General features: G+C 36.2%; 1 protein-coding gene across 1 annotated transcript in view; it reads left to right on the top strand.

Moving 5' to 3' along the window:
• BRWD3 (bromodomain and WD repeat domain containing 3) overlaps nt 1-25,974 on the top strand; it is a 205,532-nt gene that overhangs the window by 31,557 nt on the left and 148,001 nt on the right. Inside the window, exon 7 of the mRNA XM_080795680.1 lies at nt 24,801-24,961. Coding sequence (XP_080651806.1) covers nt 24,801-24,961 — 161 coding nt within the window. The remainder of the gene's footprint in view (nt 1-24,800; nt 24,962-25,974) is intronic.

The raw sequence follows: 25,974 nt of genomic DNA, 5'->3' as shown, positions 1-25,974 counted from the left end.
GATATCTGCATGGGACAGACAAGATTTGTCTGATTTCAAGTGGAAAATTTATGTCTGGGGCACCTGGGTGGCTCAGTGGGTTAAAGCCTCTGCCTTCGGCTCAGGTCATGATCCCAGGGTCCTGGGATCGAGCCCCGCATCGGGCTCTCTGCTCAGTGGGGAGCCTGCTTCCCTTCCTCTCTCTCTGCCTGCCTCTCTGCCTACTTGTGATCTCTGTCTGTCAAATAAATAAATAAAAATCTTTAAAAAAAAAAGAAAATTTATGTCCAAGGGAAGTAGGAATTGTGGTTAGATATTTTGAGAAAGGTGGGACCAGATTAATTGAACAAATACTTGAGTGTCTTGCTTCCAAGGGACTGAGCTAGGTCGCTCCATGATGTATTAAACATTAATCTGTGTCTTTGCAATGCTTATAATCTTATTAGATCAGAGATATGCAGAAGCAGTGTACCATGATAATGTCCAGAAGTGAAGTAGGAGAGTTCTCTTTCGGCTGAAGTGATTGAGAAAGATTTTTTTAAGGAGGTGGTTTTAGGCTATGTTTCCAAGGTTAAGGAAGATATTGACAGGGTAAAATAGCAGACATAGGCATAAGGCTAAAGGAATAGGATAGCAAAGGTGCCAGGGTGGTAAACTGTGTGAGAAGTTTAGTTTAAGTGTAAGACTTGGAATTTCCTATTGTCTTAATCAGAGGTTGTCAGTTTTGTTGGTACTTATTTGATTGTATGTGCGTAGTTAAGTCTATACCGTTTTATCACTTGTGTATTCACCTCCACACTTAACAGTTTTTATCACCACAAGGATCCCTCATACTAACTTTTTATAACCACATCTACCTATTATCTGCCTATCTCTTCCCACTGCCTTTATCTTGTCAACTACTAGTCTGTACTCCATTTGTATACTTTTGTCATTTTAAGAATGTTATGTAAATGGAATCATATAATCTATGACTTTATTTCACTCAGCATAATTATCTGAACATTCATTAAAGTTGTGTTAATATTCATTCCTTTTTATTGCAGAGTGGTATTCCATGATATGGGTATTCCACGATATGGGTATTCCACAGTTTGTTTGTTCACCAGTTAAAGGGCATCTAGGTTGACTCTAGCTTTTGGCAGTTACAAATGAAAATACTATGAACATTTGTGCATAGGTGTTTTGTTTTGCTTTGATGTACGTGTGAACATAAGCTTTCTTTTCTCTGGTAAGCTTTCATTTCACTGGGATAAAATCCCAAGAGTACAATTGTGGGTCATATGGTAATTACATGTTGAGTTTTTTTAAAGAAACTGCTGAACTGTTTTCCAGAGTGACTGTAGAATTTTACATTCCCACCAATAATCTATCCAATTTCCACATCTTTGCCAGCATTTGGTATTGGCACAATATTTTATTTTAGGTTTTTTCATGCCTGTGCTGTGTGCTGTATCATTGTGGCTTTGCATTTCCCTGATGGCTACTGATGTTGAACATCTTTCTTAGTGCTATTTACTGTATGCATATCCTCTGATAAAATGTCTGACTCTTTCACCCATTTTCTAATTGGATTATTTTCATTCTGTTCTTGAGCTTTAAGAGTTCTTTATATATTCTAGATACCATTCCTTTGTTAGATGTCATTTGCAAATAATTTCTCCTTGTGTATATCTTGTTTTGTTCATCCTCTTTACATAGGCTTTCACAGACCAAAAGTTTTAAATTTTGATGACTTCCAACATATCATATTTTCTCTTTTTGGATCATGCTTTTATTGTCAAGCCTAAGAATTCTTTGCTTCAGAATTCTGAAGATTTTTTACTGTATCTGTTTTTTGAGCAGCTTGATAGTTTTACATTTAATTCTGTGATTCATTTTGAGTTAAATTGTATAATGTATGAATTTTAGGTGGAGGTTCATTGTTTTTTTACCTACGAATGTCTAATTGCTCTAGCACCATTTGTTGGAAAGTCTGTTCTTCCACAGAATTTGATTTGTACTTTTTTCAAATATCAGTCAAGAATATTTCAGACATCTTCAAGAATCTATTTTTTGGTTCTCTGTTCTATTCCTCTGATCTATGTGTTTATCTCCTCACCAGTACCAGATTGTTTTGATTACTATAGTTGCATAGTAAGCTTTAATGTTGAGAAGAGTAATACCTCCCACTTTTTCTTTGTCAGGATTATTTGCAATATTCTAGGGTCAGTGCTTTTCCATTTTATTTTATTTTATTGATTATTTTTATTTTTATTTTTTTATGTTTGAAAGGGAGGAAGGAGGGGAAGAGGGGGAGAAAGAATCTTAAGCAGGCTCCATGCCCAGCATGGAGCTTGGTGGAGGGCTCAATCTCACAACCCTGAGATCATGACCTAATCTGAAATCAAGAGTTAGACACTTAACCAACTGAGCCACCCAGGTACCTCTTCCATATATATTTTAGAGTAAGCTTGTTGGTATCTGAAAAAGCCTTTTGAAAGGAATTGCTTTCAGCCTATGAATTAATTTGGGAAAACTGACTGTGTGGAGCCTTCTAATCCATGACCACGGTATGTCTCTCCATTTATTTAGGTCTTTGATTTCTTTCATCAGCATTTTACAATTACAGTATATAGATATTATACATGCTTTTCTAAATTTATATCTAAGCATTTAATTTTTGAATGATTGTAAATGGTATCATATTCTTAATTTTGATTTCTGTGTGTTCATTGTTAGTGTGTAGAAATGCAATTAATTTGTGTTTATTGATCTTACTTCCTCCTGCCTGATTGAGTTCTTCTATTATTTCTAGAAGTTTTCAAATTCTTTTAAAACATATTCCATCCTGCTATTTTTATATTACAATTTTGGAATTGGATGATTTGACAAATTTAATTATGTTCCGGGTTGGTTTGAGGTAGAATTTAAAGTTTTGGGTGAAAACTGTTATAGTCATTGGAACATAGTATAACTTTGGGGCAAATGAAAATTTAAATTTTTTTTCTCATTTTCAGAAAAGGTATTATATAGTATTGGTTAAGAGATTAACCTCTGAAGCCAGATTGCTTGGATTTGAATCCTTGCTCTTCCATTTACTAGATTGGGGTCTTGGAGAGATTACCCCTCTATTCTTCATTTTCCATATCTTTAAAAAGGGGATATTAATAATAATTTATAGGGTTAAATAAGTTAAACATATAAAGTGCTTAGCACAATGCCTGGCACATGGGAAGTCTTAAATGTTAAGTTTTTTTATATATAGCAAAGGATGTTTTTGTCAATTTTGGTCAGAAAAGTATGGGTAATTTTTCAAATTATATTTAATTTTATTTTATTTCAGTGTTCTAAAATTCATTGTTTATGCACCATACCCAGTGCTCCATGCAATGTGTGCCCTCCATAATACCTACCACCAGGCTCACCCCACCTTCCCCTCCCCCAAATCCTCATTTTGTTTCTCAGAGTCCACAGTCTCTTATGGTTTGTTTCCCCCTCCAACTTCCCCCAACACACTTTTCCTCTCCATCTTCCCATGTCCTCCGTGTTATTCCTTATGCTCCACAAGTAAGTGAAACCATATGATAATTGACTCTCTCTGCTTGGCTTATTTCATTCAACATAATCTCTTCCAGTCCCGTCCATACTGATACAAAAGTTGGGTATTCATCCTTTCTGATGGAGGCATAATACTCCATTGTATATATGGACCATATCTTCTTTATCCATTCGTCTGTTAAAGAGCATCTTGGTTCTTTCCATAGTTTGGCAACTGTGGAGAAAGAGGAACCCTCTTACACTGTTGGTGGGAATGCAACTTGGTGCAACCACTTTGGAAAACTGTGGAGATTCCTTAAGAAATTAAAAAATAGAGCTACCCTATGACCCTGCAATTGCACTACTGGGTATTTACCCCAAAGATACAGATGTAGTGAAAAGAAGGGCCATCTGTACCCCAATGTTCATAGCAGTATGGGTAATTTTTTAATTTAAATTTCATTAGTTAGCATACAATGCAATGTTGGTTTCTGGGGTAGAATCCAGCAGTTCATCAGTTATATACAAGACCCAGTGCTCATCACAACAAGTGCCCTCTTTAATGCCCATCTAACCCATCCCCTTCCCACCTCCCTCCATGAACGCTTAGTTTCTTCTCTATCGTTATGAGTTACTTTTGGCTTGTTTCCCTCTCTTTTTTCTTTTTCCTTCTTCCACTATGTTCATCTGTTTTCTTTCTTAACTTCCACATATGAGTGAAACCATATGGTATTTTCTTTCTCTGACTTATTTCACTTAACATTATACATGTGACGTAATTGCAAATGGCAAGATTTCAGTCTTTTTGATGGTTGAATAATGTTCCAGTATGTTTATGCGCACATGTGCGCACGTGTGTGTGTGTGTGTGTGTGTGTGTGTGTGTGTATACCACATCTTTATCCATTCATCAGTCCATGGACATTTGGGCTGTTTCCATAGTTTGACTACTACTGATAATGCTGCTATACACAAAGGGGTGCATGTATCCCTTTGAATCCATATTTTTGTATCCTTTGGGTAAATATCCTAGTAGTGTGATTGCTCGATTGTAGAATCTATTTTTAACATTTTGAAGAACCTCCATACTGTTTTCCAGTTTGCATTCCCACCATTAGTGTAAGAGGGTCCCTCTTTATCCAGATCCTTGCCAACATCTCTTGTTTCCTGTGTTGTTAATTTTATCCATTCTGACAGGTGTGAGGTGATATCTCATTGTTGTTTTGATCTGTATTTCCCTGTTGGTGGTTTGCATTTTTTTCTTACTTATTTTCAACAAATTAAAATTGTGTATTTTGAAGGTGTGCAACATGATGTTTTGTTATATGTCTGTGTTGTGAAGTGATTATTGCAATAAAAAATTTTAACATGTTCATCAACTACTCTAGTAATCATTTCTTTTAAGAGAACACTTGAGGTCTACTCTCTTAACAAATTCCAAGTATATAGTACATTATTAGCTATTATAGTCACCATACTGTATATGAGGTAATTAAATGTTTGTACCTTTTGATCAGTGTCTCCCCTTTTCCCATACCCTCCAGCCTCTGGTAACCCCCATTCAAATTGTTGTTAATATGAATTGAACTTTTTAAATAAGATTCCATGTATCATTGAGGTCATGTGATTTTTCTTTGTCTGGCTTCTTTCACTTAGCATAATGTCCACCAAGCTCATACTTGTTGCAGAAAGTAGGATTGCATTTACCTATTGCCAAAGGCAGCTGGTGGTTTTTTTGTCTCCTGCATTTTGTGTGTTTAGAATTAAAGAGCACAAAGCTCAGTTAAATTTTAAAATCACAATGAAAATTTCCTAACGGCATAGAAAATGAGTAGAAATATTAAATTTCTAGTTATACATGTGGACAAGTGTCTCTTCATGTGGTTGATTCAAATGCTTATTTGAACCTATGCTTTCTAGAAAAAGACCTTCTTAATGTACTTTTCAGATTGAAATATATGTGATATAAAGCATTGTATAGATTTATATTCCACTATATGTTAATTTGATATATCTATATATTGTAATATGATTGCCATTGTGGCAATAATTAGTACTCTGTCACATTATATAATTATCATTTCCTTTTATTGCAATAATTAAGTTCTAGTTTCTTACTAGTTTTGTTGATTTTAATTCAATATATTTGTTTATAGTCACCATACTATGCATTAGATCCCTAGGACTTACTATTTGTTGCAAGTTTGTACCCATACAACAACTGTCCTATCCCCCAACCACCAGCCCCTGGTAACTACCATTTGCCTCTCTGGTTTTACAAGTTTGAGTTTTTTAGATTCCACATATAAGTGATCCCTGGTTGAGTTATCTCATCAAATTAGTATAATTTGATCAAGGTCCATTCATGTTGTCACAAATGTCAGGATGCCTTTCTTTTTCATGGCTGAATAATATTCCATTTACATATATGCCACATCTTTTTTCTTTTTTAAAGATTTTATTTATTTATGACAGAGATAGCGAGAGAGGGAACACAAGCCACGGGGAAACTGCGGAGGGAGAAGCATGTTCCCCATTGAGCGGGGAGCCCAGTGCCAGGCTTGATCCCAGGACACTGGGATCATGACCTGAGCTGAAGGCAGGCGCTCAACAACTGAGCCACTCAGGTGCCTCAATACCACATCTTTTCTATTTCTATTCATTCTTCCATTGATGGGAATGTGGGTTGTTTCCATATTATGGCTACTGTGAAAAGTACTGCAATAAATATTGAAGAGCATATATCTCTTTAATAATCTGTTTTCATTTCCTTTGGGTATATAGTTAGAAATGGAATTGCTGGATCATATGGTAGTTCTATTTTTAATTTATTGATGAAGATTCATATTGTTTTCCATAGTGGCTAAACCAATGTACATTTCTACCAACTATGGCCAAGGTTTCCCTTTTCTTCCCATCCTCACTAACACTTACTAGTCTCTTGTATTCTTGATGGTAGCCATTGAAATAGGTATGAAGTGGCAATCCCAGAGTGGTTTTGATTTGCATTTCCCTAATGATTAGTGATGTTGACCATTTTTTTTCATGTACCTGGTAGGCTTTTGAATGTTGTTTTTTGGAAAACAAATGTCTATTCAGTTACCTTTTTAAAATGGGATGTAAAGCCATTTTAAATCAAATAATATGTTTTATTGTTGTTGTAATTGTTATTGAGTTATAAATTTCTTTATATATTCTGGATATTAACCCTCTGTCCAAAATACTGTTTGCAGACATTTTTCCCATTATTTAGGGTGCCTTTTCATTTTACTGATTGTTTCTTTTACTGTGCACAAATTTTTAAATTTGATGTTGTCTCACTTGTTTATCTTTGCTGTCATTGTTTGTGCTTTTTGTGTCATGTTCAAAATATTGTTATGAAATCCAATGTTGAAGAACTTCTTGTTTCTTTCTGTGAATTTTATGGCATCAGGTCTTATGTTTAAATCCATTTTGAGTTGATTTTTGTGAGTGGTATAAGCTAGGGATCCAGTTTTATTGTTCAGCATGTGGTCCATTGGTATCCAGCACCATTTATTGAAGAGACCATTTTTTTCCCATTGGGTGTTCTTGGACCCTATTTTGAATATTAGTTGACTGTATATGATAGGATTCATTCTGGGGTATGTATTCTGTTCCACTGGTCTGTGTGTCTGTTTATATGCCAGTATGATACTGTTGTTATTACCATAGTTTTGTATAATTTGAAATTAGGAGGTGTGATACCTCTGAATTTGTTCTTTCTCAGGATTTCTTTGATTACTTGTAGTCTTATATAGTTCCATACAAATTTTAGGAGTATTTTTCTTCTGTTTCTGTGAATTATGCCATTAAAATTTTTTTAAGGATTTTATTTATTTACTTATTTTAGAGAGGGAAAGTGTGCACATGAACAAGAGAGCAAGGAGAAGAGCGGAGGGGGAAGGGAGAGGGAGAAAGAAACTTGAATAGACTCTGCTCAGAGGGCAGAACCTGACCTCCTGAGATTATGACTGGAGCTGAAATCAAGAGTTGGACACTTAACCAACTGAGCCACACAGGTGCCCCTGGCATTAAAATTTTGATAGAGATTGCACTGAATCTATAGGTGGCTTAGAGTAGTATGGACATTTTAATGTTATTCATAATGCTGACGCATGAACATGAGATGTCTTCTTATTTGTTTATGTCTTTGTTTTTTTTTCAACAGAGTCTTGTAGTTTTTGTTGTTCAGATCGTTTACTTCCTTGGTTAAATTTATTCCTAAGTGTCTTATTTTTGATGCTACTATGAATAGGATAGTTTTGTTTTCCATTGTTTCATTATTAGTATATAGAAATGTAACCGATGGAGGGGAAGATGGGGGCAGAGTAGGAGGACCCTAGACTTGTCTTGTCCCACAAACACAATGAGATAACTATCAAGTCATCCTAAATACCCCAGAAACTGACCTGATAACTGACAGATAAATACTCCACAACTGAAAGGAAAGAAGAGGCCACATCAAAGACAGTAGGAAGTGAAGAGACGTTGTTTAGGGGACAAAAAGGTCCTGGGTGCTGTGGAAGGGAGAGAGCTGTGGTTGCATAAAAGTCAAGAGAGAGGAGGACACAGGGGAATGCACAAAGAGAATGTTCCCCCAAAGCCATTGGCTTGGAAAACAATAGGGGATGAATTTCATGAGTTCTTGAAAACAGCAAGACTTAAAGCCTGGAGTTTTGAATGCCAGTGGGCTTGGCTGGAATAGAGCCTGGAGGACACTATACTGCTCCTGGAGAGAAGGCAGGCAAATAACCAGAGTGAGATGAAAGAAATTAAAAAAGAGTCAGAGATGCAGAATGCAATAAATGAGATTTGAAACAGGCTTGATGCAATGAACAGCAGGTTATAAGATGCAGAGGAATGAATTAGTGATCCAGAAGACAAAATAATGGAAAATAATGAGGCTGAACAAAAGAGAGAAGAATTATGCATCACAATAATAGACTTAGGGAACTCAGTGACTCCACCAAACATAATAGCATTTGTATTATAGGAGAAGGGGACAGAGAGAGAAGGGGGCAGAACATTTATTTCAAGAAATAGCAGAAACTTTCCCTAAGCCAGGAGAAGAAAACAGACATCCAGATCCAGGAGACACACAGAATTCCCATCAAATTCAACAAAAGTGGGCCAACACCAAGATATATTGTAATTACATTTGCAAAGTGTAGTGATAAATTAAAAAAAGAAATCTTAAAAGAAGCAAGACAAAAGAGATCCTTAAGTTGCAGGAAAAAACCCATAAGGCCAGCTGGAGATTTCTCAACAGAAACTCGGCAAGCCAGAAGGGAGTGGCATGATATATTCAGAGTGCCAAATGGGAAAAATCTTCAGCCAAAAATACTGTCTCCATCAAGGCTATCATTCAGAATAGGAGAGATAAAATAGTTTCCCAGACAAAACCTGAAGAAGTTCCTGATCCCTAAACCAGCTATGTAAGAAATACTAAGAGGGACTCAGTGCAAAGAAGAGACCAAAAGTGACAAAGACAAGAAAAGATCAGAGAAAATCTCCATATACAACAATAGAACAAGAAATAAAGTGGTAATAAATATATATCTATCAATACTTTGAATATAAATGGACTAAATGCTTCAATCAAAAGACAGAATGTCAGAGTGGATAAAAATATAAGACCCATCTATATGCTGCCTACAAAAGACTCATTTTAGAAGTAAAGACACCTACAGATTGAAAGTGAGGGAATGGAGAAACGTTTATCATGAGAAAGGATGTCAAAAGAAAGCCAGATTAGCAATACTTATATTGGGCAAACTAGACTTTAAAACAAATACTTTGGGGACACCTGGGTGGCTCATTCAGTTAAACTGCTGCCTTCGGCTCAGGTCATGATCCCAGGGTCCTGGGATCAAGTCCCACATCGGGCTCCTTGCTCAGCAGGGAGCCGCTTCTCTCTCTGCCTCTGCCTGCCACTCTGCCTGCTTGTGCTCTCTCTCTCTCTCTGACAAATAAATAAATAAAATCTTAAAAAAATAAAAAAAAAATACTTTGGAAAGAGACAAAGAATGGCATTATATAATCATAAAGAGGATAATCCAACAAGAATATCTAATAATTGTAAATATTTTAGCCTCCAACATATGAGCATCCAAATATATAAAACAATAACAGACATAAAGGAACTAATTTATAATAGTACAATTATAGTAGGGGACTTTAACATCCCACTTACATCAATGGACAGATCCTCTAAGTAGAAAATCAACAAGGACACAATGGCCTTGAATGACACACTGGACCAGATGGACTTAACAGATATATTTACAGCATTCCATCCTAAAGCAACAGAATACACATTCTTTACAAGCTCACATGGAACAGTCTCCAGAATAGATCACATATTAGCCCTCAAAACAGGCCTCAACAAATACAAAAAATACAAAAAACGGAAATCATACCATGCCTGTTTTCTGACCGCATCACTATGAAACTAGAAGTAAACAACACACACACACACACACACACACACACACACACAAAGACTGGAAAGCCCACAAATATATGAAGGTTAAGCAAGATGGCTAGTAAACAGTGAATGAATCAACCAGGAAATCAAGAAGGAATTTAAAAAAATATGGAAACAGTTGAAAATGAAAACATGATAGTCCAAAAACTTTGGGTTGCAGCCAAAGTGGGCCCAAGATGGAAATATACAGCATTACAGGCCTACCTCAAGATGGAAGAAAATCTTGAAGAAACAACCTAACCTTACACAAAGGATCTAGAGAGAGAAAAACAAGCAAAGTGTAAAGCCAGCAGAAGGAAGGAAATAATAAATATTGGGGCAAAAATAAATGATATAGAAGCTAGGGAAACAATAGAACATATCAATGAAATCAGGAGCTGTGTTTTTTAAAATTAATTATTTATTTGAGGGCAAGTGAGAGTGAGAGAATGCAAGTGGTTTGGGGCAGCAGAAGAAGAGGGAGGATCAGGCTCATTGTTGAGCAAGGAGCCTGATGCGGGGCTCTATCACAGGACTGTGGGATCGTGACCTGAGCTAAAGGCAGACACTTAACCAACTGAGCCAGCTGGGCACCCCAGGAGCTGGTTTCTTGAAGAAAAAAAAAAATAATGAAACTGGAATACCTCTAGCCAGACATATCAAAAAGAATAGAGAAAGACCCAAATAAATAAAATAAAATAAATGAAGGAGAGGAGAAATGACAGCCAACAACACATAAATAAAAACAAGAGAATATTATGAAAAACTTTATGTCAGGAGTTTGACAAGTTGGAAGGAACGGATAAATTCCTGGAAACATATAAAGTGCCTGAACTGAAATAGGAAGAAATAGAACACTTGAAAAGACTGATAACCAGCACAGAAATTGAATCAGTTATCAAAAAACTTGCAACAAAGAAAGGCCCGGGGGCACCAAGGTGGCTCAGTGAGTTAAGCTTCTGACTCTTTGTTTTGGCTCAGGTCATATTCTTAGGGATGTGAGATTGAACTCCTCATCAGACTCCATGCTCAGGGAGAAGTCTGCTTGAGATTCTCTCTCTCCCTCTCCCCTGTCCCCTATATGCTCAATCAATTTAAATAAATGAATTCAAATAAATAAATAAATTTAAGTAAACATAAATATAAACAAATAAACAAACAAACATGAAAGAAATTAAAAAGAAAGAAAAGCCCAGGACGAGATGGCTTCACAGGAGAATTGTACCAAACATTTAGAGGAGAGCTAATACCTATTCTCAAAGTCTTCTAAAAAATAGATGAGGAAAACTTTCAAATTCATTATATGAGGGCAGCATTACTCTGATACTAAAATGAGATAAAAACACCACTAAGAGGGTGTCTGGGTGGCTCAGTTGGTTTAGCCTCTGCCTTTGGCTTAGGTCCTGAGATCTAGCCCCACATCAGGCCCCCTGTTCAGTGGGGATCCTGCTTCTCCCTCTCCACCCTGCTCATGCTCTCTCTCTTTCTCTCTCTCTCTCAAATAAATAAATAAAATCTTAAAACAAAACAAAAAAAAAACACCACTAAGGAAAAGAACTACAAGCCAATATCCCTGGTGAATATGGATGCAAAAATTCTCAATAAAATACTAGTAAAAAGAATCCAACAATACATTAAAAAAATCATTCATCACCATCAAATGGGATTTATTCCTGGGTTGCAAGCTTGCTTCCGTATTTGCAAATCAATCAATGTGAGACACCACATTAATAAAAGAAATGATAAGAACCATAGGTCATTTCAATAGATGTAGAAAAAGCTTTTGAAAAAGTTCAACATCCATTCATAATAAAAGCCCTCAATGAAATAGGTTTAGAGGGAATATACCTCAACATCAGAAAGGCCAGTGGATGTAGAGAAAGGGGAACCCTCTTAACACTGTTGGTGGTAATGCAAGTTGGTGCAGCCACTTTGGAAAGCAGTGTGGAGATTCCTCAATAAATTAAAAATAGAGCTTCCCTATGACCCTGCAATTGCACTACTGGGTATTTACCCCAAAGATACAGATGTAGTGAAAGGAAGGGCCATCTGTACCCCAATGTTCATAGCAGCAATGACCACAGTTGCCAAACTGTGGAAAGAACCAAGATGCCCTTCAGCAGACTAATGGATAAAGCAGATATGGTTCATATATACAATGGAGTATTATGCTTCCATCAGAAAGGATGAATATCCAACTTTTGTATCAGCATGAATGGGACTTGAGGAGATTATGCTGAGTGAAATAAGTCAAGCAGAGAGAGTCAATTATCATACGGTTTCACTTACTTGTGGAGCATAAGGAATAACATGGAGAACATGAGGAGATGGAGAGGAGAAGTGAGTTGGGGGAAATTGGAGGAGGGGATGGACCATGAGAGACTGTGGACTCTGAGAAACAAACAGGGTTTTGGAGAAGAGGGGGAGTGGGGGGTTGGGTAAGCCTGGTGATAGGTATTATGGAGGGCACATATTGCATGGAGCACTGGGTGTGGTACATAAACAATGAACTTTGGAACACACAAAAATAAAATAAAATTAAAAAAAAACACAGCCAATAATCATTCTCAATGGGGAAAAACTGAGACATTTTCTTCTATAGTCAGGAGCAAGACAGGGATGTCCACTCTCACCAGTTATTTAACATAGTACTAGAAGTCCTAGCCACAGCAATGATACAACACAAAGAAATAAAAGGCACCCAAATAGGCAGGGAAGAAGTCAATCTTTTGCTATTTGCAGATGACATGATACTGTATATGGAAAACCTTCAGTTGATAAATGAATTCAGTAGAGTCACAGATTACAAAATCAATATTGAGACATCTGCTGCATTTCTATACTCCAACAGTGAAGTAGCAGAAAAATAAAGCAAGGTTTCAGTCCCATTTACAGTTCCACCCAAATCAGTAAGATACCTAGGAGTAAACCTAACAAAATAAGTGAAAGACCCAAATTCTGTAAACTATAAAACACTGATGAAAGAGATTGAGGATGACACAAAGAAATAGAAAGACATTCTATACTCATGGATTGGAAGAATAAATACTGTTAGAATATCCATGCTGCCAAGGTAATCTACATATATAATGCAATCCCTATCAAAATAACACCAACATTTTTCACAGAGCTAGAACAAACAATCCTAAAATTTGTATGGAGCCACAAAAGACCCTGGATAGCCAAAGCTACCTTGAAAAAGAAAAGCAAATCTGGGGACATCACAGTTCTGGACTTCAAGCTGTATTAAAAGCTGTAGTGATCAAAACAATACGGAACTGGCACAAAAATAGACACAGATAAATGGAATAGAATAGAAAACCCAGAAATGAGCCCACAACTATATGGCAATTAATCTTTGACAAAGCAGGAAGAATACCCAATGGGGAAAGGACAGTTTGTTTAACAAATGGGTGTTGGGAAAATGACAGCAACATGCAAAAGAGTGCATCTGGACCACTTTATTATACCACACACAAAAATAAATTCAAAATGGATTAAAGATCTAAAAATGAGACCTGAAACCCTAAAAACCTTAGAGGAGAACACAGAGAGTAACCTCTTGACATTGGTTGTAGCAGCTTCTTTCTAGGTATGTCTACTGAGACAGGGGAAATAAAAGCAGAAATAATGTATTGGGACTTAATAAAAAGCTTGTACACAGTGAGGGAATCAATCAGCTATACTGAAAGAAAACCTGTGGAATGGGAAAAAATATTGTAAATGACATGGTAATGGGTTAGTATCCAAAATATTCTAAGAACTTATAGAACTGAACACCCCCAAAATGCATAATGCAATTAATAAGTGGGCAGAAGGCATGAATAGGCATTTTTCTATAGAACACATACTGATGGCTAACAGACACATGAAAAGATACTCAACATCACTGATCATCAGGGAAATACAAATCAAAAGTACAATAAGATATCACCTCACACTATTCAGAATAGCTAAAATTAACAACACAAGAAACAACAGGTTTTGGCAAGGATGTGGAATAATGGTACCCCTCTTGCATTCTTGGTGGGAATGCAAACTGGTGCAGCCACTTTGGGAAACAGGATGCAGGTTCCTGGAAATCTTAAATATAGAATTGCCCTACCCTAGGATCCAGCAATCACACTACTAAGTATTTACTCAACGAATACACAAATTCTAATTCCAAGGGATATGTGCAGCCTCATTTTTATATTGGCATTATCTGTAATAGCCAACTTATGGAAACAGCTGAAGTCTCCATCAACCAAGGAATGGATGAAGAAAAAGTGATATATACATGTATACAATGGAATTTTTTAGCCACAGAAAAGAATAAAGTCTTGCAATTTGCAACAGTGGGGATGCAGCTAGAGTGTATTATGCTAAGCAGAACAAGGTAATCAGATGAAGAGAAATACCATACGATTTTACTCATATGTGAAATTTAAGAAGCACAACAATCAAAGAAAGGGGAAAAAACAAGGCAAACCAAGAAACAGACCCTTAGGTATAGGGAACAACCTGTTGGTTATAGGAGGGTAGTTTGGTGGTGGTGGGAGCAAAATAAGTGATGGATATTAAGGAGTGCACCTGTTGTGATGAGCACAGGGTGTTTAGTGAAAGCCTTGAACTCACAGAGTGTTTAATGAAAGTGTACCTTTTGAACTAATAATATACGGTATTTAACTAACTGGAATTTAAATAAAAACTTTAAAAATAAATGAAATCTAACTGATAATGGCATGTTGATCTTATATCCTGCAACTTTACTGAGAGTGTGATTTTTTCCAAGTTTTTTGTTTGAAGCTTGAATTTTCTAAAATTATATTATGTACGAATAACAATTATATTTCTTTTTTTCTGATTCAAATGCTTTTTCTTTGTCTTACCCAATTGCTATATCTAGGACTTCCAGTACTATATTGGAAAGACAGATGAGAGTGGGCATCCTTGTCTTGTTCATGATTATAGAGGAAAGGTTTTCAATTTTTCACAATTCAGTATAATGTTACCTATGGGTTTGTTGTATATGACTTTTATTATGTTGAAGTATGCTCCATCTACACCAGTCCTTTTGAAGGTTTTTGTCATGAAAGGATGTCATATTTTGTAAATACTTTTTGCAGCATCTATTGATATAATCATGTGATTTGTATCTTTCTGTTAATGTGGTATATTACATTTATTGGTTTGAGTATGTTGATTTATCTTTGAATCCCAGAGTTAAATCACCCTTGGTCATGTATAATTCTTTTAATGTGTGCTTGGATTTCATTTGCTAATATTTTGTTGTAAATTTTTGCGTTTGTGTTTATCGAGGATATTGGTCTATTATAATAGTTTTCTTGTAGTGTCCTTGTCTGACTTTGGTCTCAGAGTAATGTTGGTCTTGTTGAATGATTTTGGAAATGTTCTTTCTTCAGTTTTTTGAAAAAGTTTGAGACGGATTGGCGTTAGTTCTTTAAGTTTTGGTAGAATTTGCCTGTGATGCTGCCTGTCCTGTGGTTTTCTGTATGGGGGGAATTTTGACTACTGATTCAGTCTCTTTACTGGTTACTGATCAGTTCAGATTTTCTATTTCTTCTTGATTCAGTCTTTTTAGGCTGTTCATTTCTAAGAATATATTCATTTTTTCTAGGTTTAACTAATTTGTTGGCATATAATTATCGATTGTAGTCTCTTATGGTAGTCCTATGTATTTCTGTTGTAATATGTCTTCTTTCATTTATAATATTTTTTGAGTCTTCTCTCTCTTTTTTCTTGGTGCAGCAATTTTATCTTTCAGAAAAACTGGCTCTCAGTTTTGTTGATCTTTATACTTATTCTTTTGGCCTCTATTTCATTTATTTCTGCTCTTATCTTTATTCTTTTTCTTTTTGCTAATTAGTGCTTAATTTGTTCTTTTTCTCTCTAGTTCCTTAAGGTGTAAAATTATGTTTATTTGAGATTTTTTTACTTTCTTAATATATGCATTTATCTTTATAAGCCTTCCTTTCAGAACTGCTTTCTCAGCATCCCATAGGAATTGATATGTTGTGTTTCCATTTTTTTTCAAGGTATTTTTTATTTCCCTTTTGATTTTTTTTTGTTTGTTTGACCCATTGATTGTTCAGAAGTGTGTTTATTTTTCACATTTGTAGAATTTTCACCTTTCCTCTTGTTGACTTCTAGTTTCATGCTGCTGTGGTCTGGAAAGATAAGTGGCATGATTTCAGTCTTCTTAAATTTACTATGACTTGTTTTGTGTACTATCATATGATCTATGTTTGGAGAGTGTTATGTGTGCACTTGGAAGAATGTATTCTCATGATGTTGGATGACATGTTATATAAATGTCTGTTAAATCTATTTGGTCTAAAGTATGTTTCAATTTTGTTTCCTTAATTTTTCTTATGTCTTCTTTGATTCTTATAATTAAACAGGTTGGCTATTAGAATCCTTTCTTTTTTATTCTAGAATATGTCACAGTAACTCATGTGTGTGGTTCTTCCGTCTGGCGTTAGTTCCCTCGTATGCACTGGGAACATGTACAAGGACCTGGCAGTGGCGTGAGAGTGGCATGGGCTTAGCACCTGGGGCTTTGAGGGTGCCCACTGGCCAGTGGGTGGATCCTCTAAGTGGAGCACTCCCAGAGATCGGTGGGGTAGACCTATTGATGATCTGAAGCAGACAGCATGAAACTTGTTCCTTCAGTGCCCTTTGATATTCTCATCTGCTTTTCCCCTATTCCTCTCCCTCCCCCCAAACAAGGAGGTCTGTCCTCGAAAGTTCTGGTGCTGCCTGAGAGAAACAGGTCCCTTCAGTTGTAATCTGCACTTTTGCAGCAGCTGGGCAGTCACTTAACCACTTTTGATTTCTTCCTTCTCTGTGGGAGTGGTTGCAGTATTCCACGTCTACTAAAGAGGGTGCTGCTGAAGCTGCCAAAATCTCAGACCCTTACATTGTCATCCTGGGAAGCAGTGCACCCTTGGCAAGTTCCTCCATCTCCTCTGTGTCAAAGTTCACCTCTATTCCACTCTGATAGCATGCCAGATTCTCCCTTCATGCAGGCTGGACCTCAACAAAGTCTCTATTGCCTGTGGATATCCACTTCTTTTGCTGTCCAGGTTACTTTTTTTTTTTTTAAGATTTTATTTATTTATTTGACAGAGAAAGAGAGATCACGAGTAGGCAGAGAGTCAGGCAGAGAAAGAGGAGGAGTCCAGGTTACTTTTCTCTTGATCGCCATAAGTTGAGGTGGGGCTTGCTTGCCCAATCCCTTGGGTTGCAGCCTCCACCAAAGCCCTGTCTACCCATAGATGTACAGGTAGGTAAAAACCTCCGGGGTGCTCTGGTATGATGTGCAGAAGCACTTTTGTTCTGCTATGAATGTCTAATTAGTTGTTAATCAAAGTGGAGAGAAAAGTAGAACAATTAATCTGCCATGATGCTGACATCATTCCCTTAATGAACTTTAAATTTGGGTTTTGCTATTGATGGTTGTATCCTAGCAAAGCATGTGTGATATGAGACTCCAGAAGAAAAAATAATTTTATTTCTAAAATGGAATTATTTTGAATATATTATATAATAAGCTAGGACTCTTAAAATACTTTAGAAATCTAAGTCAGATTTTTCTTCGCTGAATATATAAAATGTAAAACCTTAAGTTTAGTATAAAATAAATATTGTATACTTCATTACTACTTTTGTACTTTTTCCAGTTTTTAAATTATTACTTTACAATTTTTATCCTACTTGTTACACAGTTGTTTCAGTATCTTTCTGCATAGGCTTCCTGATCCTTTTGGTCTAATAATGTCCCTTCTTACTTTGCTTTGAGGTGTTTTTCACAGAAGTTATGCATTTGCAGTTATCCTACTGTTTCTTCTTGCTTACTGACCTAGGTCTTGTGATATGATTGACTGAATTTAGGAGAACAGACTGTGTGGTCTTAACTGTTGTAAGAAAAGCTTATGTAGTAATAAAGTTTTCTTAGTATTATAACCCTGTAATAAATCTTTTATTTTGGTTTATTGTTATTAAATGTTCTTGATACTGGGTCCTGTATTGTTTTTCAGGGTTTTTTTTACCATTTAATATTTGAAATTCTAATACTAAGCTTTAACCAAGATAATAAATAGTACATCTTGTGCTGCATCCAAAAAATATTCTAAATTGGACACAGTTTTTATAACACCAGGATTTTATCAGGTTGTTGGTAGCTTTTTTTCTCTAAAATGACAGCATGGATCACTAATGGAGAGAACAGTGAAGAAAGGCTTAACATAAGAAAAGAAGCACATCCTTATAATAAATTCAGGATGCCACAGAGTGAGCAAGGCAAAGCTATTGTTGAAGACTACCTGAAAAAAACAGTCTCATTTGAACCTTATTAATTTGGGTTACAGCATTCCATATTATAATTACAAAACAAATAGAATTTTAGTATGTGAAATGATGTATTAATATGTAGCATGTACTGGAATATCATGCACTTCAAATTACGACATTTTTCTGTGCTTTTTTTCAAAGACCATTCAGCGGTCTTCATTTCTAAAGGCATTTCAGTAGTGTTTAAAATGTTAATAGAGGGGTGCCTGGGTGGCTCAGTTGGTTAAGCATCTGCCTTCAGCTTGGGTCATGATCCCAGGGTCTTGGGATCAAGCCCTTCATCGCGCTTCCTGCTTGGCAGGGAGTCTGCTTCTCCCTCTGCCTCAGTTTCTCCCCCCTGCTTGTGCTCTCTCCCGCTCTCTCTCTATCTCTTAAATAAATAATAATAATAAAATGGTATTAGAAAAAATAACATTTCAGGAGAAACTTTATATGAATTTTACTCAGTTTTAATTAATTATTTAAAATATTCTTGATGGGCATCTGGGTGACTCAGTTGTACAAGTGTTTGCCTTTAGCTCAGGTCATGATCCCAGGGTCCTGGGACCGAGTTCTGCATTGGGATCCCTGCTTGGCAGGAAGCTTGCTTCTCTCTCTCATCCCTGTTTGGGCTCTCTGTCACTATCTCTGTCTCTCTCAAAAAAGTAGATAAAATCTTAAAAAAATGCTTGATAAAATTTTGAGTCTTCTTATGGGATAATTGTGATCTCATATTCTCTCCCTTTTACTATTCACTAGCACTTCTTTTTTTTTAATTTATTTATTTATTTGACAGAGAGATCACAAGTAGGCAGAGAGGCAGACAGAGAGGGTGGGGGAAGCAAGCTCCCCACTGAGTGGAGAGCCCAACGCAGGGCTTGATCCCAGGACCCTGGGATCATGACCTGAGCCGAAGGCAGAGGCTTAACCCACTGAGCCACCCAGGTGCCCCTATTGACTAGCACTTCTAATTGATGTTGAGGAAGCGTAGAAAATTAAACTGAAATAAGTTAATTTTACTGCTTGTTAGGGACACTTATAAAATTACCCAGTTTTTAAGAAAATGGCATGATGAAATGCAGTGCCTATAACATAGGTAAAAGATCCACAAAGGTGGAAGTGACCATAAGTCACAAGAGAAAACATTAGGTTGGACAGAGTATTTATAATTACTAGGTAAAATGCAAAAAAGTGAACTAGAAAATTTTATATAAGGAGATACAAACTTGAAATGGTATAAATGTGACTATACTATGAAAAATAATGGGTAGAGATAAAAAGAATGAGAAATCTATATAGGATGATACTATAGACCTGACAGTGTGGATGATGCTTTCCTAATGGAGAAGTAAAGGGCAGGATACCTACATCAAACTAAAGCTTGATGTCTGCCCATTCCCGCACTGCAATTATAGGCATTACACTGGGCCATCTAAAGTCATTTTTTTAAAGATTTTATTCATTTATTTGACACAGAGAGAGAGAGATCACAAGTAGGCAGAGAAGCAGGCAGAGAGGAGGAAGCAGGCTCCCCGCCGAGCAGAGAGCCCGACGCGGGGCTCGATCCCAGGACCCTGGGACCATGACCTGAGCCGAAGGCAGAGGCCTTAACCCACTGAGCCACCCAGGCGCCCCTAAAGTCACTATTTTTTATGTAGAAAGTAGTCAAATACCAAGTTTCATTCAGCTCAACCCATATAGGATTACCACTAAACACCTTTAAAGTCCCAATTAGCATATAGGGGAAGAACCTAGAGATTTACTAGGAAGGCTTAATAGTGAGAATGCAGTAATGACATTATAGTGGATATATTGGCATAGGATTGTGGGAATTTTTAATTTTTAAATTTTAAATTGCTTATCTTTCAACTTGCATTATACTTAAAATAGAAAAAAATTCACTGAAATAGTACATTAGGTAGGAACATTCAGATACAGGACAGTGATAATTGTGTGTGTGTGTGTTTATGTGTCATTTATTTTATTGTTAATTTTGAACAAAAGAATAATGACTTTGAGCATTCTGCTTTCTTAAAGGGAACATGAATAATATTCAGGCTTAGAAGAATGAGACCCAATTCTTCCTAGTAAAATACTCAAGAGTTGTTTAAAAGTTAACTCTTGTATCTTTGTAGTCAGTTATCAGCCATTAACAATTGAGGAAAATGTTTCTGATAAAGTGCTCTGTAAATATATAAGAAAAACAAAAAGCAGCAATTGTGAAAAATACTGGTTAAATGGACAATGCATGCAAAAAAGAGTGTTGACAGAACTCCTTAGTGTATATAGAGCCTAAGCCCTGTTGATTTCAAATAACAGAAAATGTATAAACGTTATCATCTCAGCTGCTAGATGAATAAACAAAAAATCACTGAGATTAGAAAGAAGGAATATTTGATGCTGCTGCTGTCAAATATACAATGTACCTTATATTAGAAATTTTTTGAATAGCTATTAACAGTAAGTAGGAAGAACCCAATAGAAAAGTTGTGTTTAAGGGGCCCCTGGGTGGCTCAGTGGGTTAAAGCCGCTGCCTTCGGCTCAGGTCATGATCCCAGGGTCCTGGGATCGAGCCCCGCATCGGGCTCTCTGCTCAGCAGGGAGCCTGCTTCCTCCCTTCTCTCTCTGCCTGCCTCTCTGCCTACTTGTGATCTGTCTGTCAAATAAATAAATAAAATCTTTAAAAAAAAAAGAAAAGTTGTGTTTAAATTAAAAATGTATTGTTAAGTGTGTTAGGTGAAATTTTAAAAATTTACCTATAGTTTAATCACAAAGCCGTTGGTTTCATTTCCCTTATTTCTTTTTAGTCTTTATTATGTATGTATGCATATTTTTCCATAATTTAAATCATAGTGTACTTGTAAGGTTGTGTTTTATATTTTGTGCTTTGTAGTTCCTAAATTTTTCCACAGTGCTGTAGTTTTGTATTTTAATTGTTAATTTCTCTAGAATAGTCCATCACATATTCTGTAATTTAATCAACCATTCCCCTGTTGTTGGACTTAGGTTATTTATCATTCTTTGGTATTGTAAGTAGTACTTCATTAAACATTTGTGCATGTAACTCATTTTTGCTAATAAGTTGTGTCACTAGAATAGATTCTCAAGGGTTGGGCAATGAGTGTGTATATTTTCATGACTCTTGAGGTGTATTTTCCAAATTATTTTCCAAATGGATCATGTCACTTTATGGTCTATCTAGAAATGTAGGCATATAACAGTTTCAAGTAGTAATTGCTGGCCTTAGGTTTTATAATTTTTAAAATGCTAATTTATTAGGTATAGTACTATATTTCATTATTTTCATTTAAATTTCTTTTGATAGTTGGCAAAATAGTTAAATATATTCTGTGATTCTGTTTATTTGTATTTCCTATATTGTGACTTACTTGTTAATTTCCTTTTATCCATTCATCTATTAGATCTTAGTGGAATTTTTTTAAAGATTCTGTTTATTTATTAGAGAGAGACCTGAGTTGAGAAAGAGATCAAGGAGGGTCGGTTAGAGGGAGAGGGAGAAGCAGGCTCCCTGCTGAGCTAGAAGCCCAATGTGGGACTCTGTCCCAGGATTCTGGAATCAGAACCTGAGCTACTTAGGCGCCCCCTTAGTGGTATTCTTATAAGATGGCTAGTTTTATATGTGTTTTAAAATATTAAGATTTTGTCATATTTTTGGATATATTTTCCATTTTTTTTTCAATTAATAGTTTTCTTTGTAAAGGAGTCTTAAAAAGTAAAAGCTAATTTGTATAGACTGTAAAGATGCATAAAGTTTTTAGTCATTTTTCCTGATTTAACAGTTTTGGCCTGTAGTGCTAATGGGATCTCTTAGTGGGGTTAAGAATATATTGTTTATATGCTTAGTTGTATTCCTTTGGCCTTCAAAAAACACAGGTATTTATTCGAGGAATGATTTCTGGTAGCTTTCTGGTAGCTCTTTATCTCTCCCCTGTGTCTTTCACTCCTTTTTCCTTATGTTTCTGCTTTTCTTCTTAGAGTTGCTTTTCTGATTATTTTTATTCCTATTGATATTGTTTTTTGTTTTTCTACTTTAAGTAGTGTTTTTTAACTAGGGACAGTTGTCATGTTTTTTGTTTTTGTTTATTACCACCAGTAGACATTTGGCAATGTCTAGAGATATTTTTCCTTGTCACAGCTTAATGGTGGTAGGGTTCTACTAAAATCTAGTGGGTAGAGGCCAAGGAATACTTTTCAGTAGACAGGCCCCACACAGTGAAGGTTCATCAGGCCCAAAGTGCCAGTATTGCTGAGGCTGAAAAACCCTGCCTTAAAGTAACACACCTTTTCTTCTATCTATTTGAAAAGTATGGGTAGAAAAAAAGCAAAGCAGAAGTGATGGTTGATTGTTTTAAGGAACTAAGAGCAGTAAGAAATGTTTGACTGGTGAAGGAAGATTACTAAGTCCCAAAGTTAATGCTGTCTGCTCTTTCCATCTTAGAGTTGTGAAAATTTCTAGAGGTTGGGATGGGGAGAGGTGCCAAAAAGTAATCCTCTGAGCTGGTAGTAGTGATGCTTGTGGGTTTTCTACCATTATTTACTCAGCATCTCACAGTGTTCTATAAATCCTCAGATCTCTATTGTGTTCTTATGATTTGCATTCAAAGTCTCATTGGTTTTGCTATTCATCATTCATTTTTTGTCATTTTTTGAATTTAAAATGGCCAGTGGATCTGCCTTTGCCTGAAAAAAAAAAAAGACTCCATTGCTTTTAAGATTGAGATGTGTGAAGGCTTCATATTTTTTATTGTGGCATTTTTTTTTAACATGACCTTGACTTTTTTTTTTAAAGATTTTTATTTATTTATTTGACAGAGAGAGAGAGAGAGAGATCACAAGTAGGTGGAGAGGCAGGCAGAAAGAGAGGCGGAAGTAGACTCCCTGCTGAGCAGAGAGCCCAATGTGGGGCTCAATCCCAGGACCCTAAGATCATGACCTGAGCCGAAGGCAGAGGATTAACCCACTGAGCCACCCAGGCACCCCTATTGTGGCATGGTTCTAATTGTTTTAATCTAGCTACAAACCCATTCTTGCCTTAATTTTGCCTTACTTCAACATAAAGCTGTTACCATCTGTACTATATTATTTATGCACTACGGTAAAATGTCATGTTGCTTCAAGGTGATTTTGTGCTTATAAGGATCTTATGTTTTGATTAAAATATAATGTATGGGATGTTAAATATTTTTAGTGTATAAGGGAAGACTGGAGGAATTTCACAGAGCAAGCGGGTGCTTGTAAATCCTTACATGGGGATTAAGATCTCCATTTTAGGTAAGTGAGAAGAATCCAGGTGGCATTTGAAAGAGAACTGGACAGACTTCTGGTTTATTCTGTCTGTTTTTTTAAAGGAAATTAATAAGGCAAAACAACAAACAAAAAGAACTATGATGACTTTATATAGGAGATGCAGTTTCAAAACTTTATTGGTAACTAGTGAAGAGTCTACTGTTTCAGAAACCAAAAAATGGAGTACCTATATACAAACCTAGAAAGGATTGTTTGCTACTGAAAACTTAATGTATTATCATAGCTTCCTTTCTTTTTTCACTGTATAAGTCTGTTTTTTTTTTAAGATTTTATGTATTTATTTGTCTGAAAGAGAGCACAAGCAAGGGGAGCAGCAGGCAGAGCAGGCAGAGGGAGAAGCAGGCTCCCCACTGAGCAGGGTGCCCGATGCAGGACTCCATCCTGGGACCCTGGGATCATAACTTGAGCCAAAGGCAGATGCTTAACTGACTGAGCCACCCAAGCATCCCACTGTATAAGTCTATTACTCTTGAAAGTTTAGAGACAGCTGTGTAGCTGCATATGAAGTGAATAGGTTTGAGGAGGTAGGATAGGAGTTCTTGCAATTCCCTATGTAACTTTTTTTTTTTAAAGATTTATTCATTTGACAGAGCGAGAGAGATCACAAGTCGGCAGAGAGGCAGGCAGAGAGAGAGGGGGAAGCAGGCTCCCTGCTGAGCAGAGAGCCCGACGCGGGGCTCGATCCCCGGACCCTGAGATCATGACCTGAGCTGAAGGCAGAGGTTTAACCCACTGAGCCACCCAGGCGCCCCTCCTATGTAACTTTTAAAATGTATTTATTTAATCAAATATAGTCTCTATTCTAAAATTCCTTTATATTATGGTAAGATTTACCTATATATTTAAAGTGACAGTGTCTTTGACTATAGTTTACCAAGAAAGGTAAAACAAGAATGTACTTGAGAACCCATAGTAAGGCAAACAGAAAATCAGACTTACGGGATTTAAAAGAAGAGTACTCTTAGTGCTTTGTGGTAGTAAACTTGAATTCATAAAATCATGAAATGTATAATGGAATTTAGGCTTTTCACAGGGTAAAATTGCTATGGTGTGTGTACCCTGTTTTATCTCATCTTACTATTTATGATTTAACTTTATGAATTACGTTTTGCTTTTAGGTTTTAAGAAGGAATCTTCTATTCTATGTTTTTCAGTGAATATCACCTCTGCCCGGCAATTAACTGGATGCAGTCGCTTCAGCCATATTTTCCCTTCATCTGCTTACCAGCACATTAAGATGCATAAGAGAATTCTGGGGCACTTGTCATCTGTCTATTGTGTAGCATTTGACCGAAGTGGGAGAAGAATTTTTACAGTGAGTTTAAAATTAATGATACTGTAGCATGTTTGAGATTTACTACAGTTGAAGGTAGGCTTCATGGCATTGAATTATACTTTGTAAGCAATTCATCCTTCTTAGACACATGAATGCAAGGAAAGATGAGTACAAAGATGAGTAAAAAGATGAATTTACAAACAGCGTTGCTGGAGGGGCAGTGGGTGGGGGATGGATAATTGGATGAGGGACATTAAAGAGGGAACTTGGTGTAGTGAGCACTGGGTGTTATATGCAACTAATGAATCACCAAATTCTACCTCTGAAACTAATAATACATTATATGTTAACTAATTTGAATTTAAGTAAAATCTAAAAAAAAGGGAAGAAATATGTAACTTAAAAAAAGAAATTGAAAATCTTTTCTCATTCTATATAAATAAATGGGTGAACTATAATGTCCTCTATGTTTTGGGAAATCTAATTTAAAAAATTAATTCTTAAGAAGGCCTTATATTCTAGAGGTTAATTTGTGTGAAACAAATTTATCTACTCCATTTTATTTCATTTTAGCAAACATTTATTAAAATGCATTTTGCATTTGTCACTTAGTGTAATTGGTGCCTATTCTGCTTAATTAAAATGATTATGTCATTCTTATGGTTGAGTAATTGTACTCCATACACAGTTTGTAACCAAAATTACATTTATTGTGTGTATCTTTCTTTTATTTCAGTACTAATAGTTTTTTTTTAAGATTTCATCTATTTTTCTGGGAGAGAGAGCAGGGGGAAGGGGCAGAGGGAGAAGCATACTCCCGCCTGAGTAGGGAGCCCATCTCTGGGCTCAATTCCAGGACCCTGAGATCATGACCTGAGCCAAAGGTAGATGCTTAACTGACTGAGCCACCCAGGTGCCCCAATACTAATTTTTTTTTTTAATTTTGCACATGGGGTTTGAACTCATGATCCTGAGATTAAGACCTGAATTGAGATCAAGACCTGAACTGAGATCAAGACTTGAATGCTCGACCAACTGAAACACCCAGGCAT

The sequence above is a fragment of the Martes martes genome (genome assembly GCF_963455335.1).
Source record: "Martes martes genome assembly, chromosome: X".
NCBI lineage: Eukaryota > Metazoa > Chordata > Mammalia > Carnivora > Mustelidae > Martes > Martes martes.
Note: the sequence above shows the minus strand (reverse complement) of the source record. Positions and strands in the feature narration are given on the sequence as shown.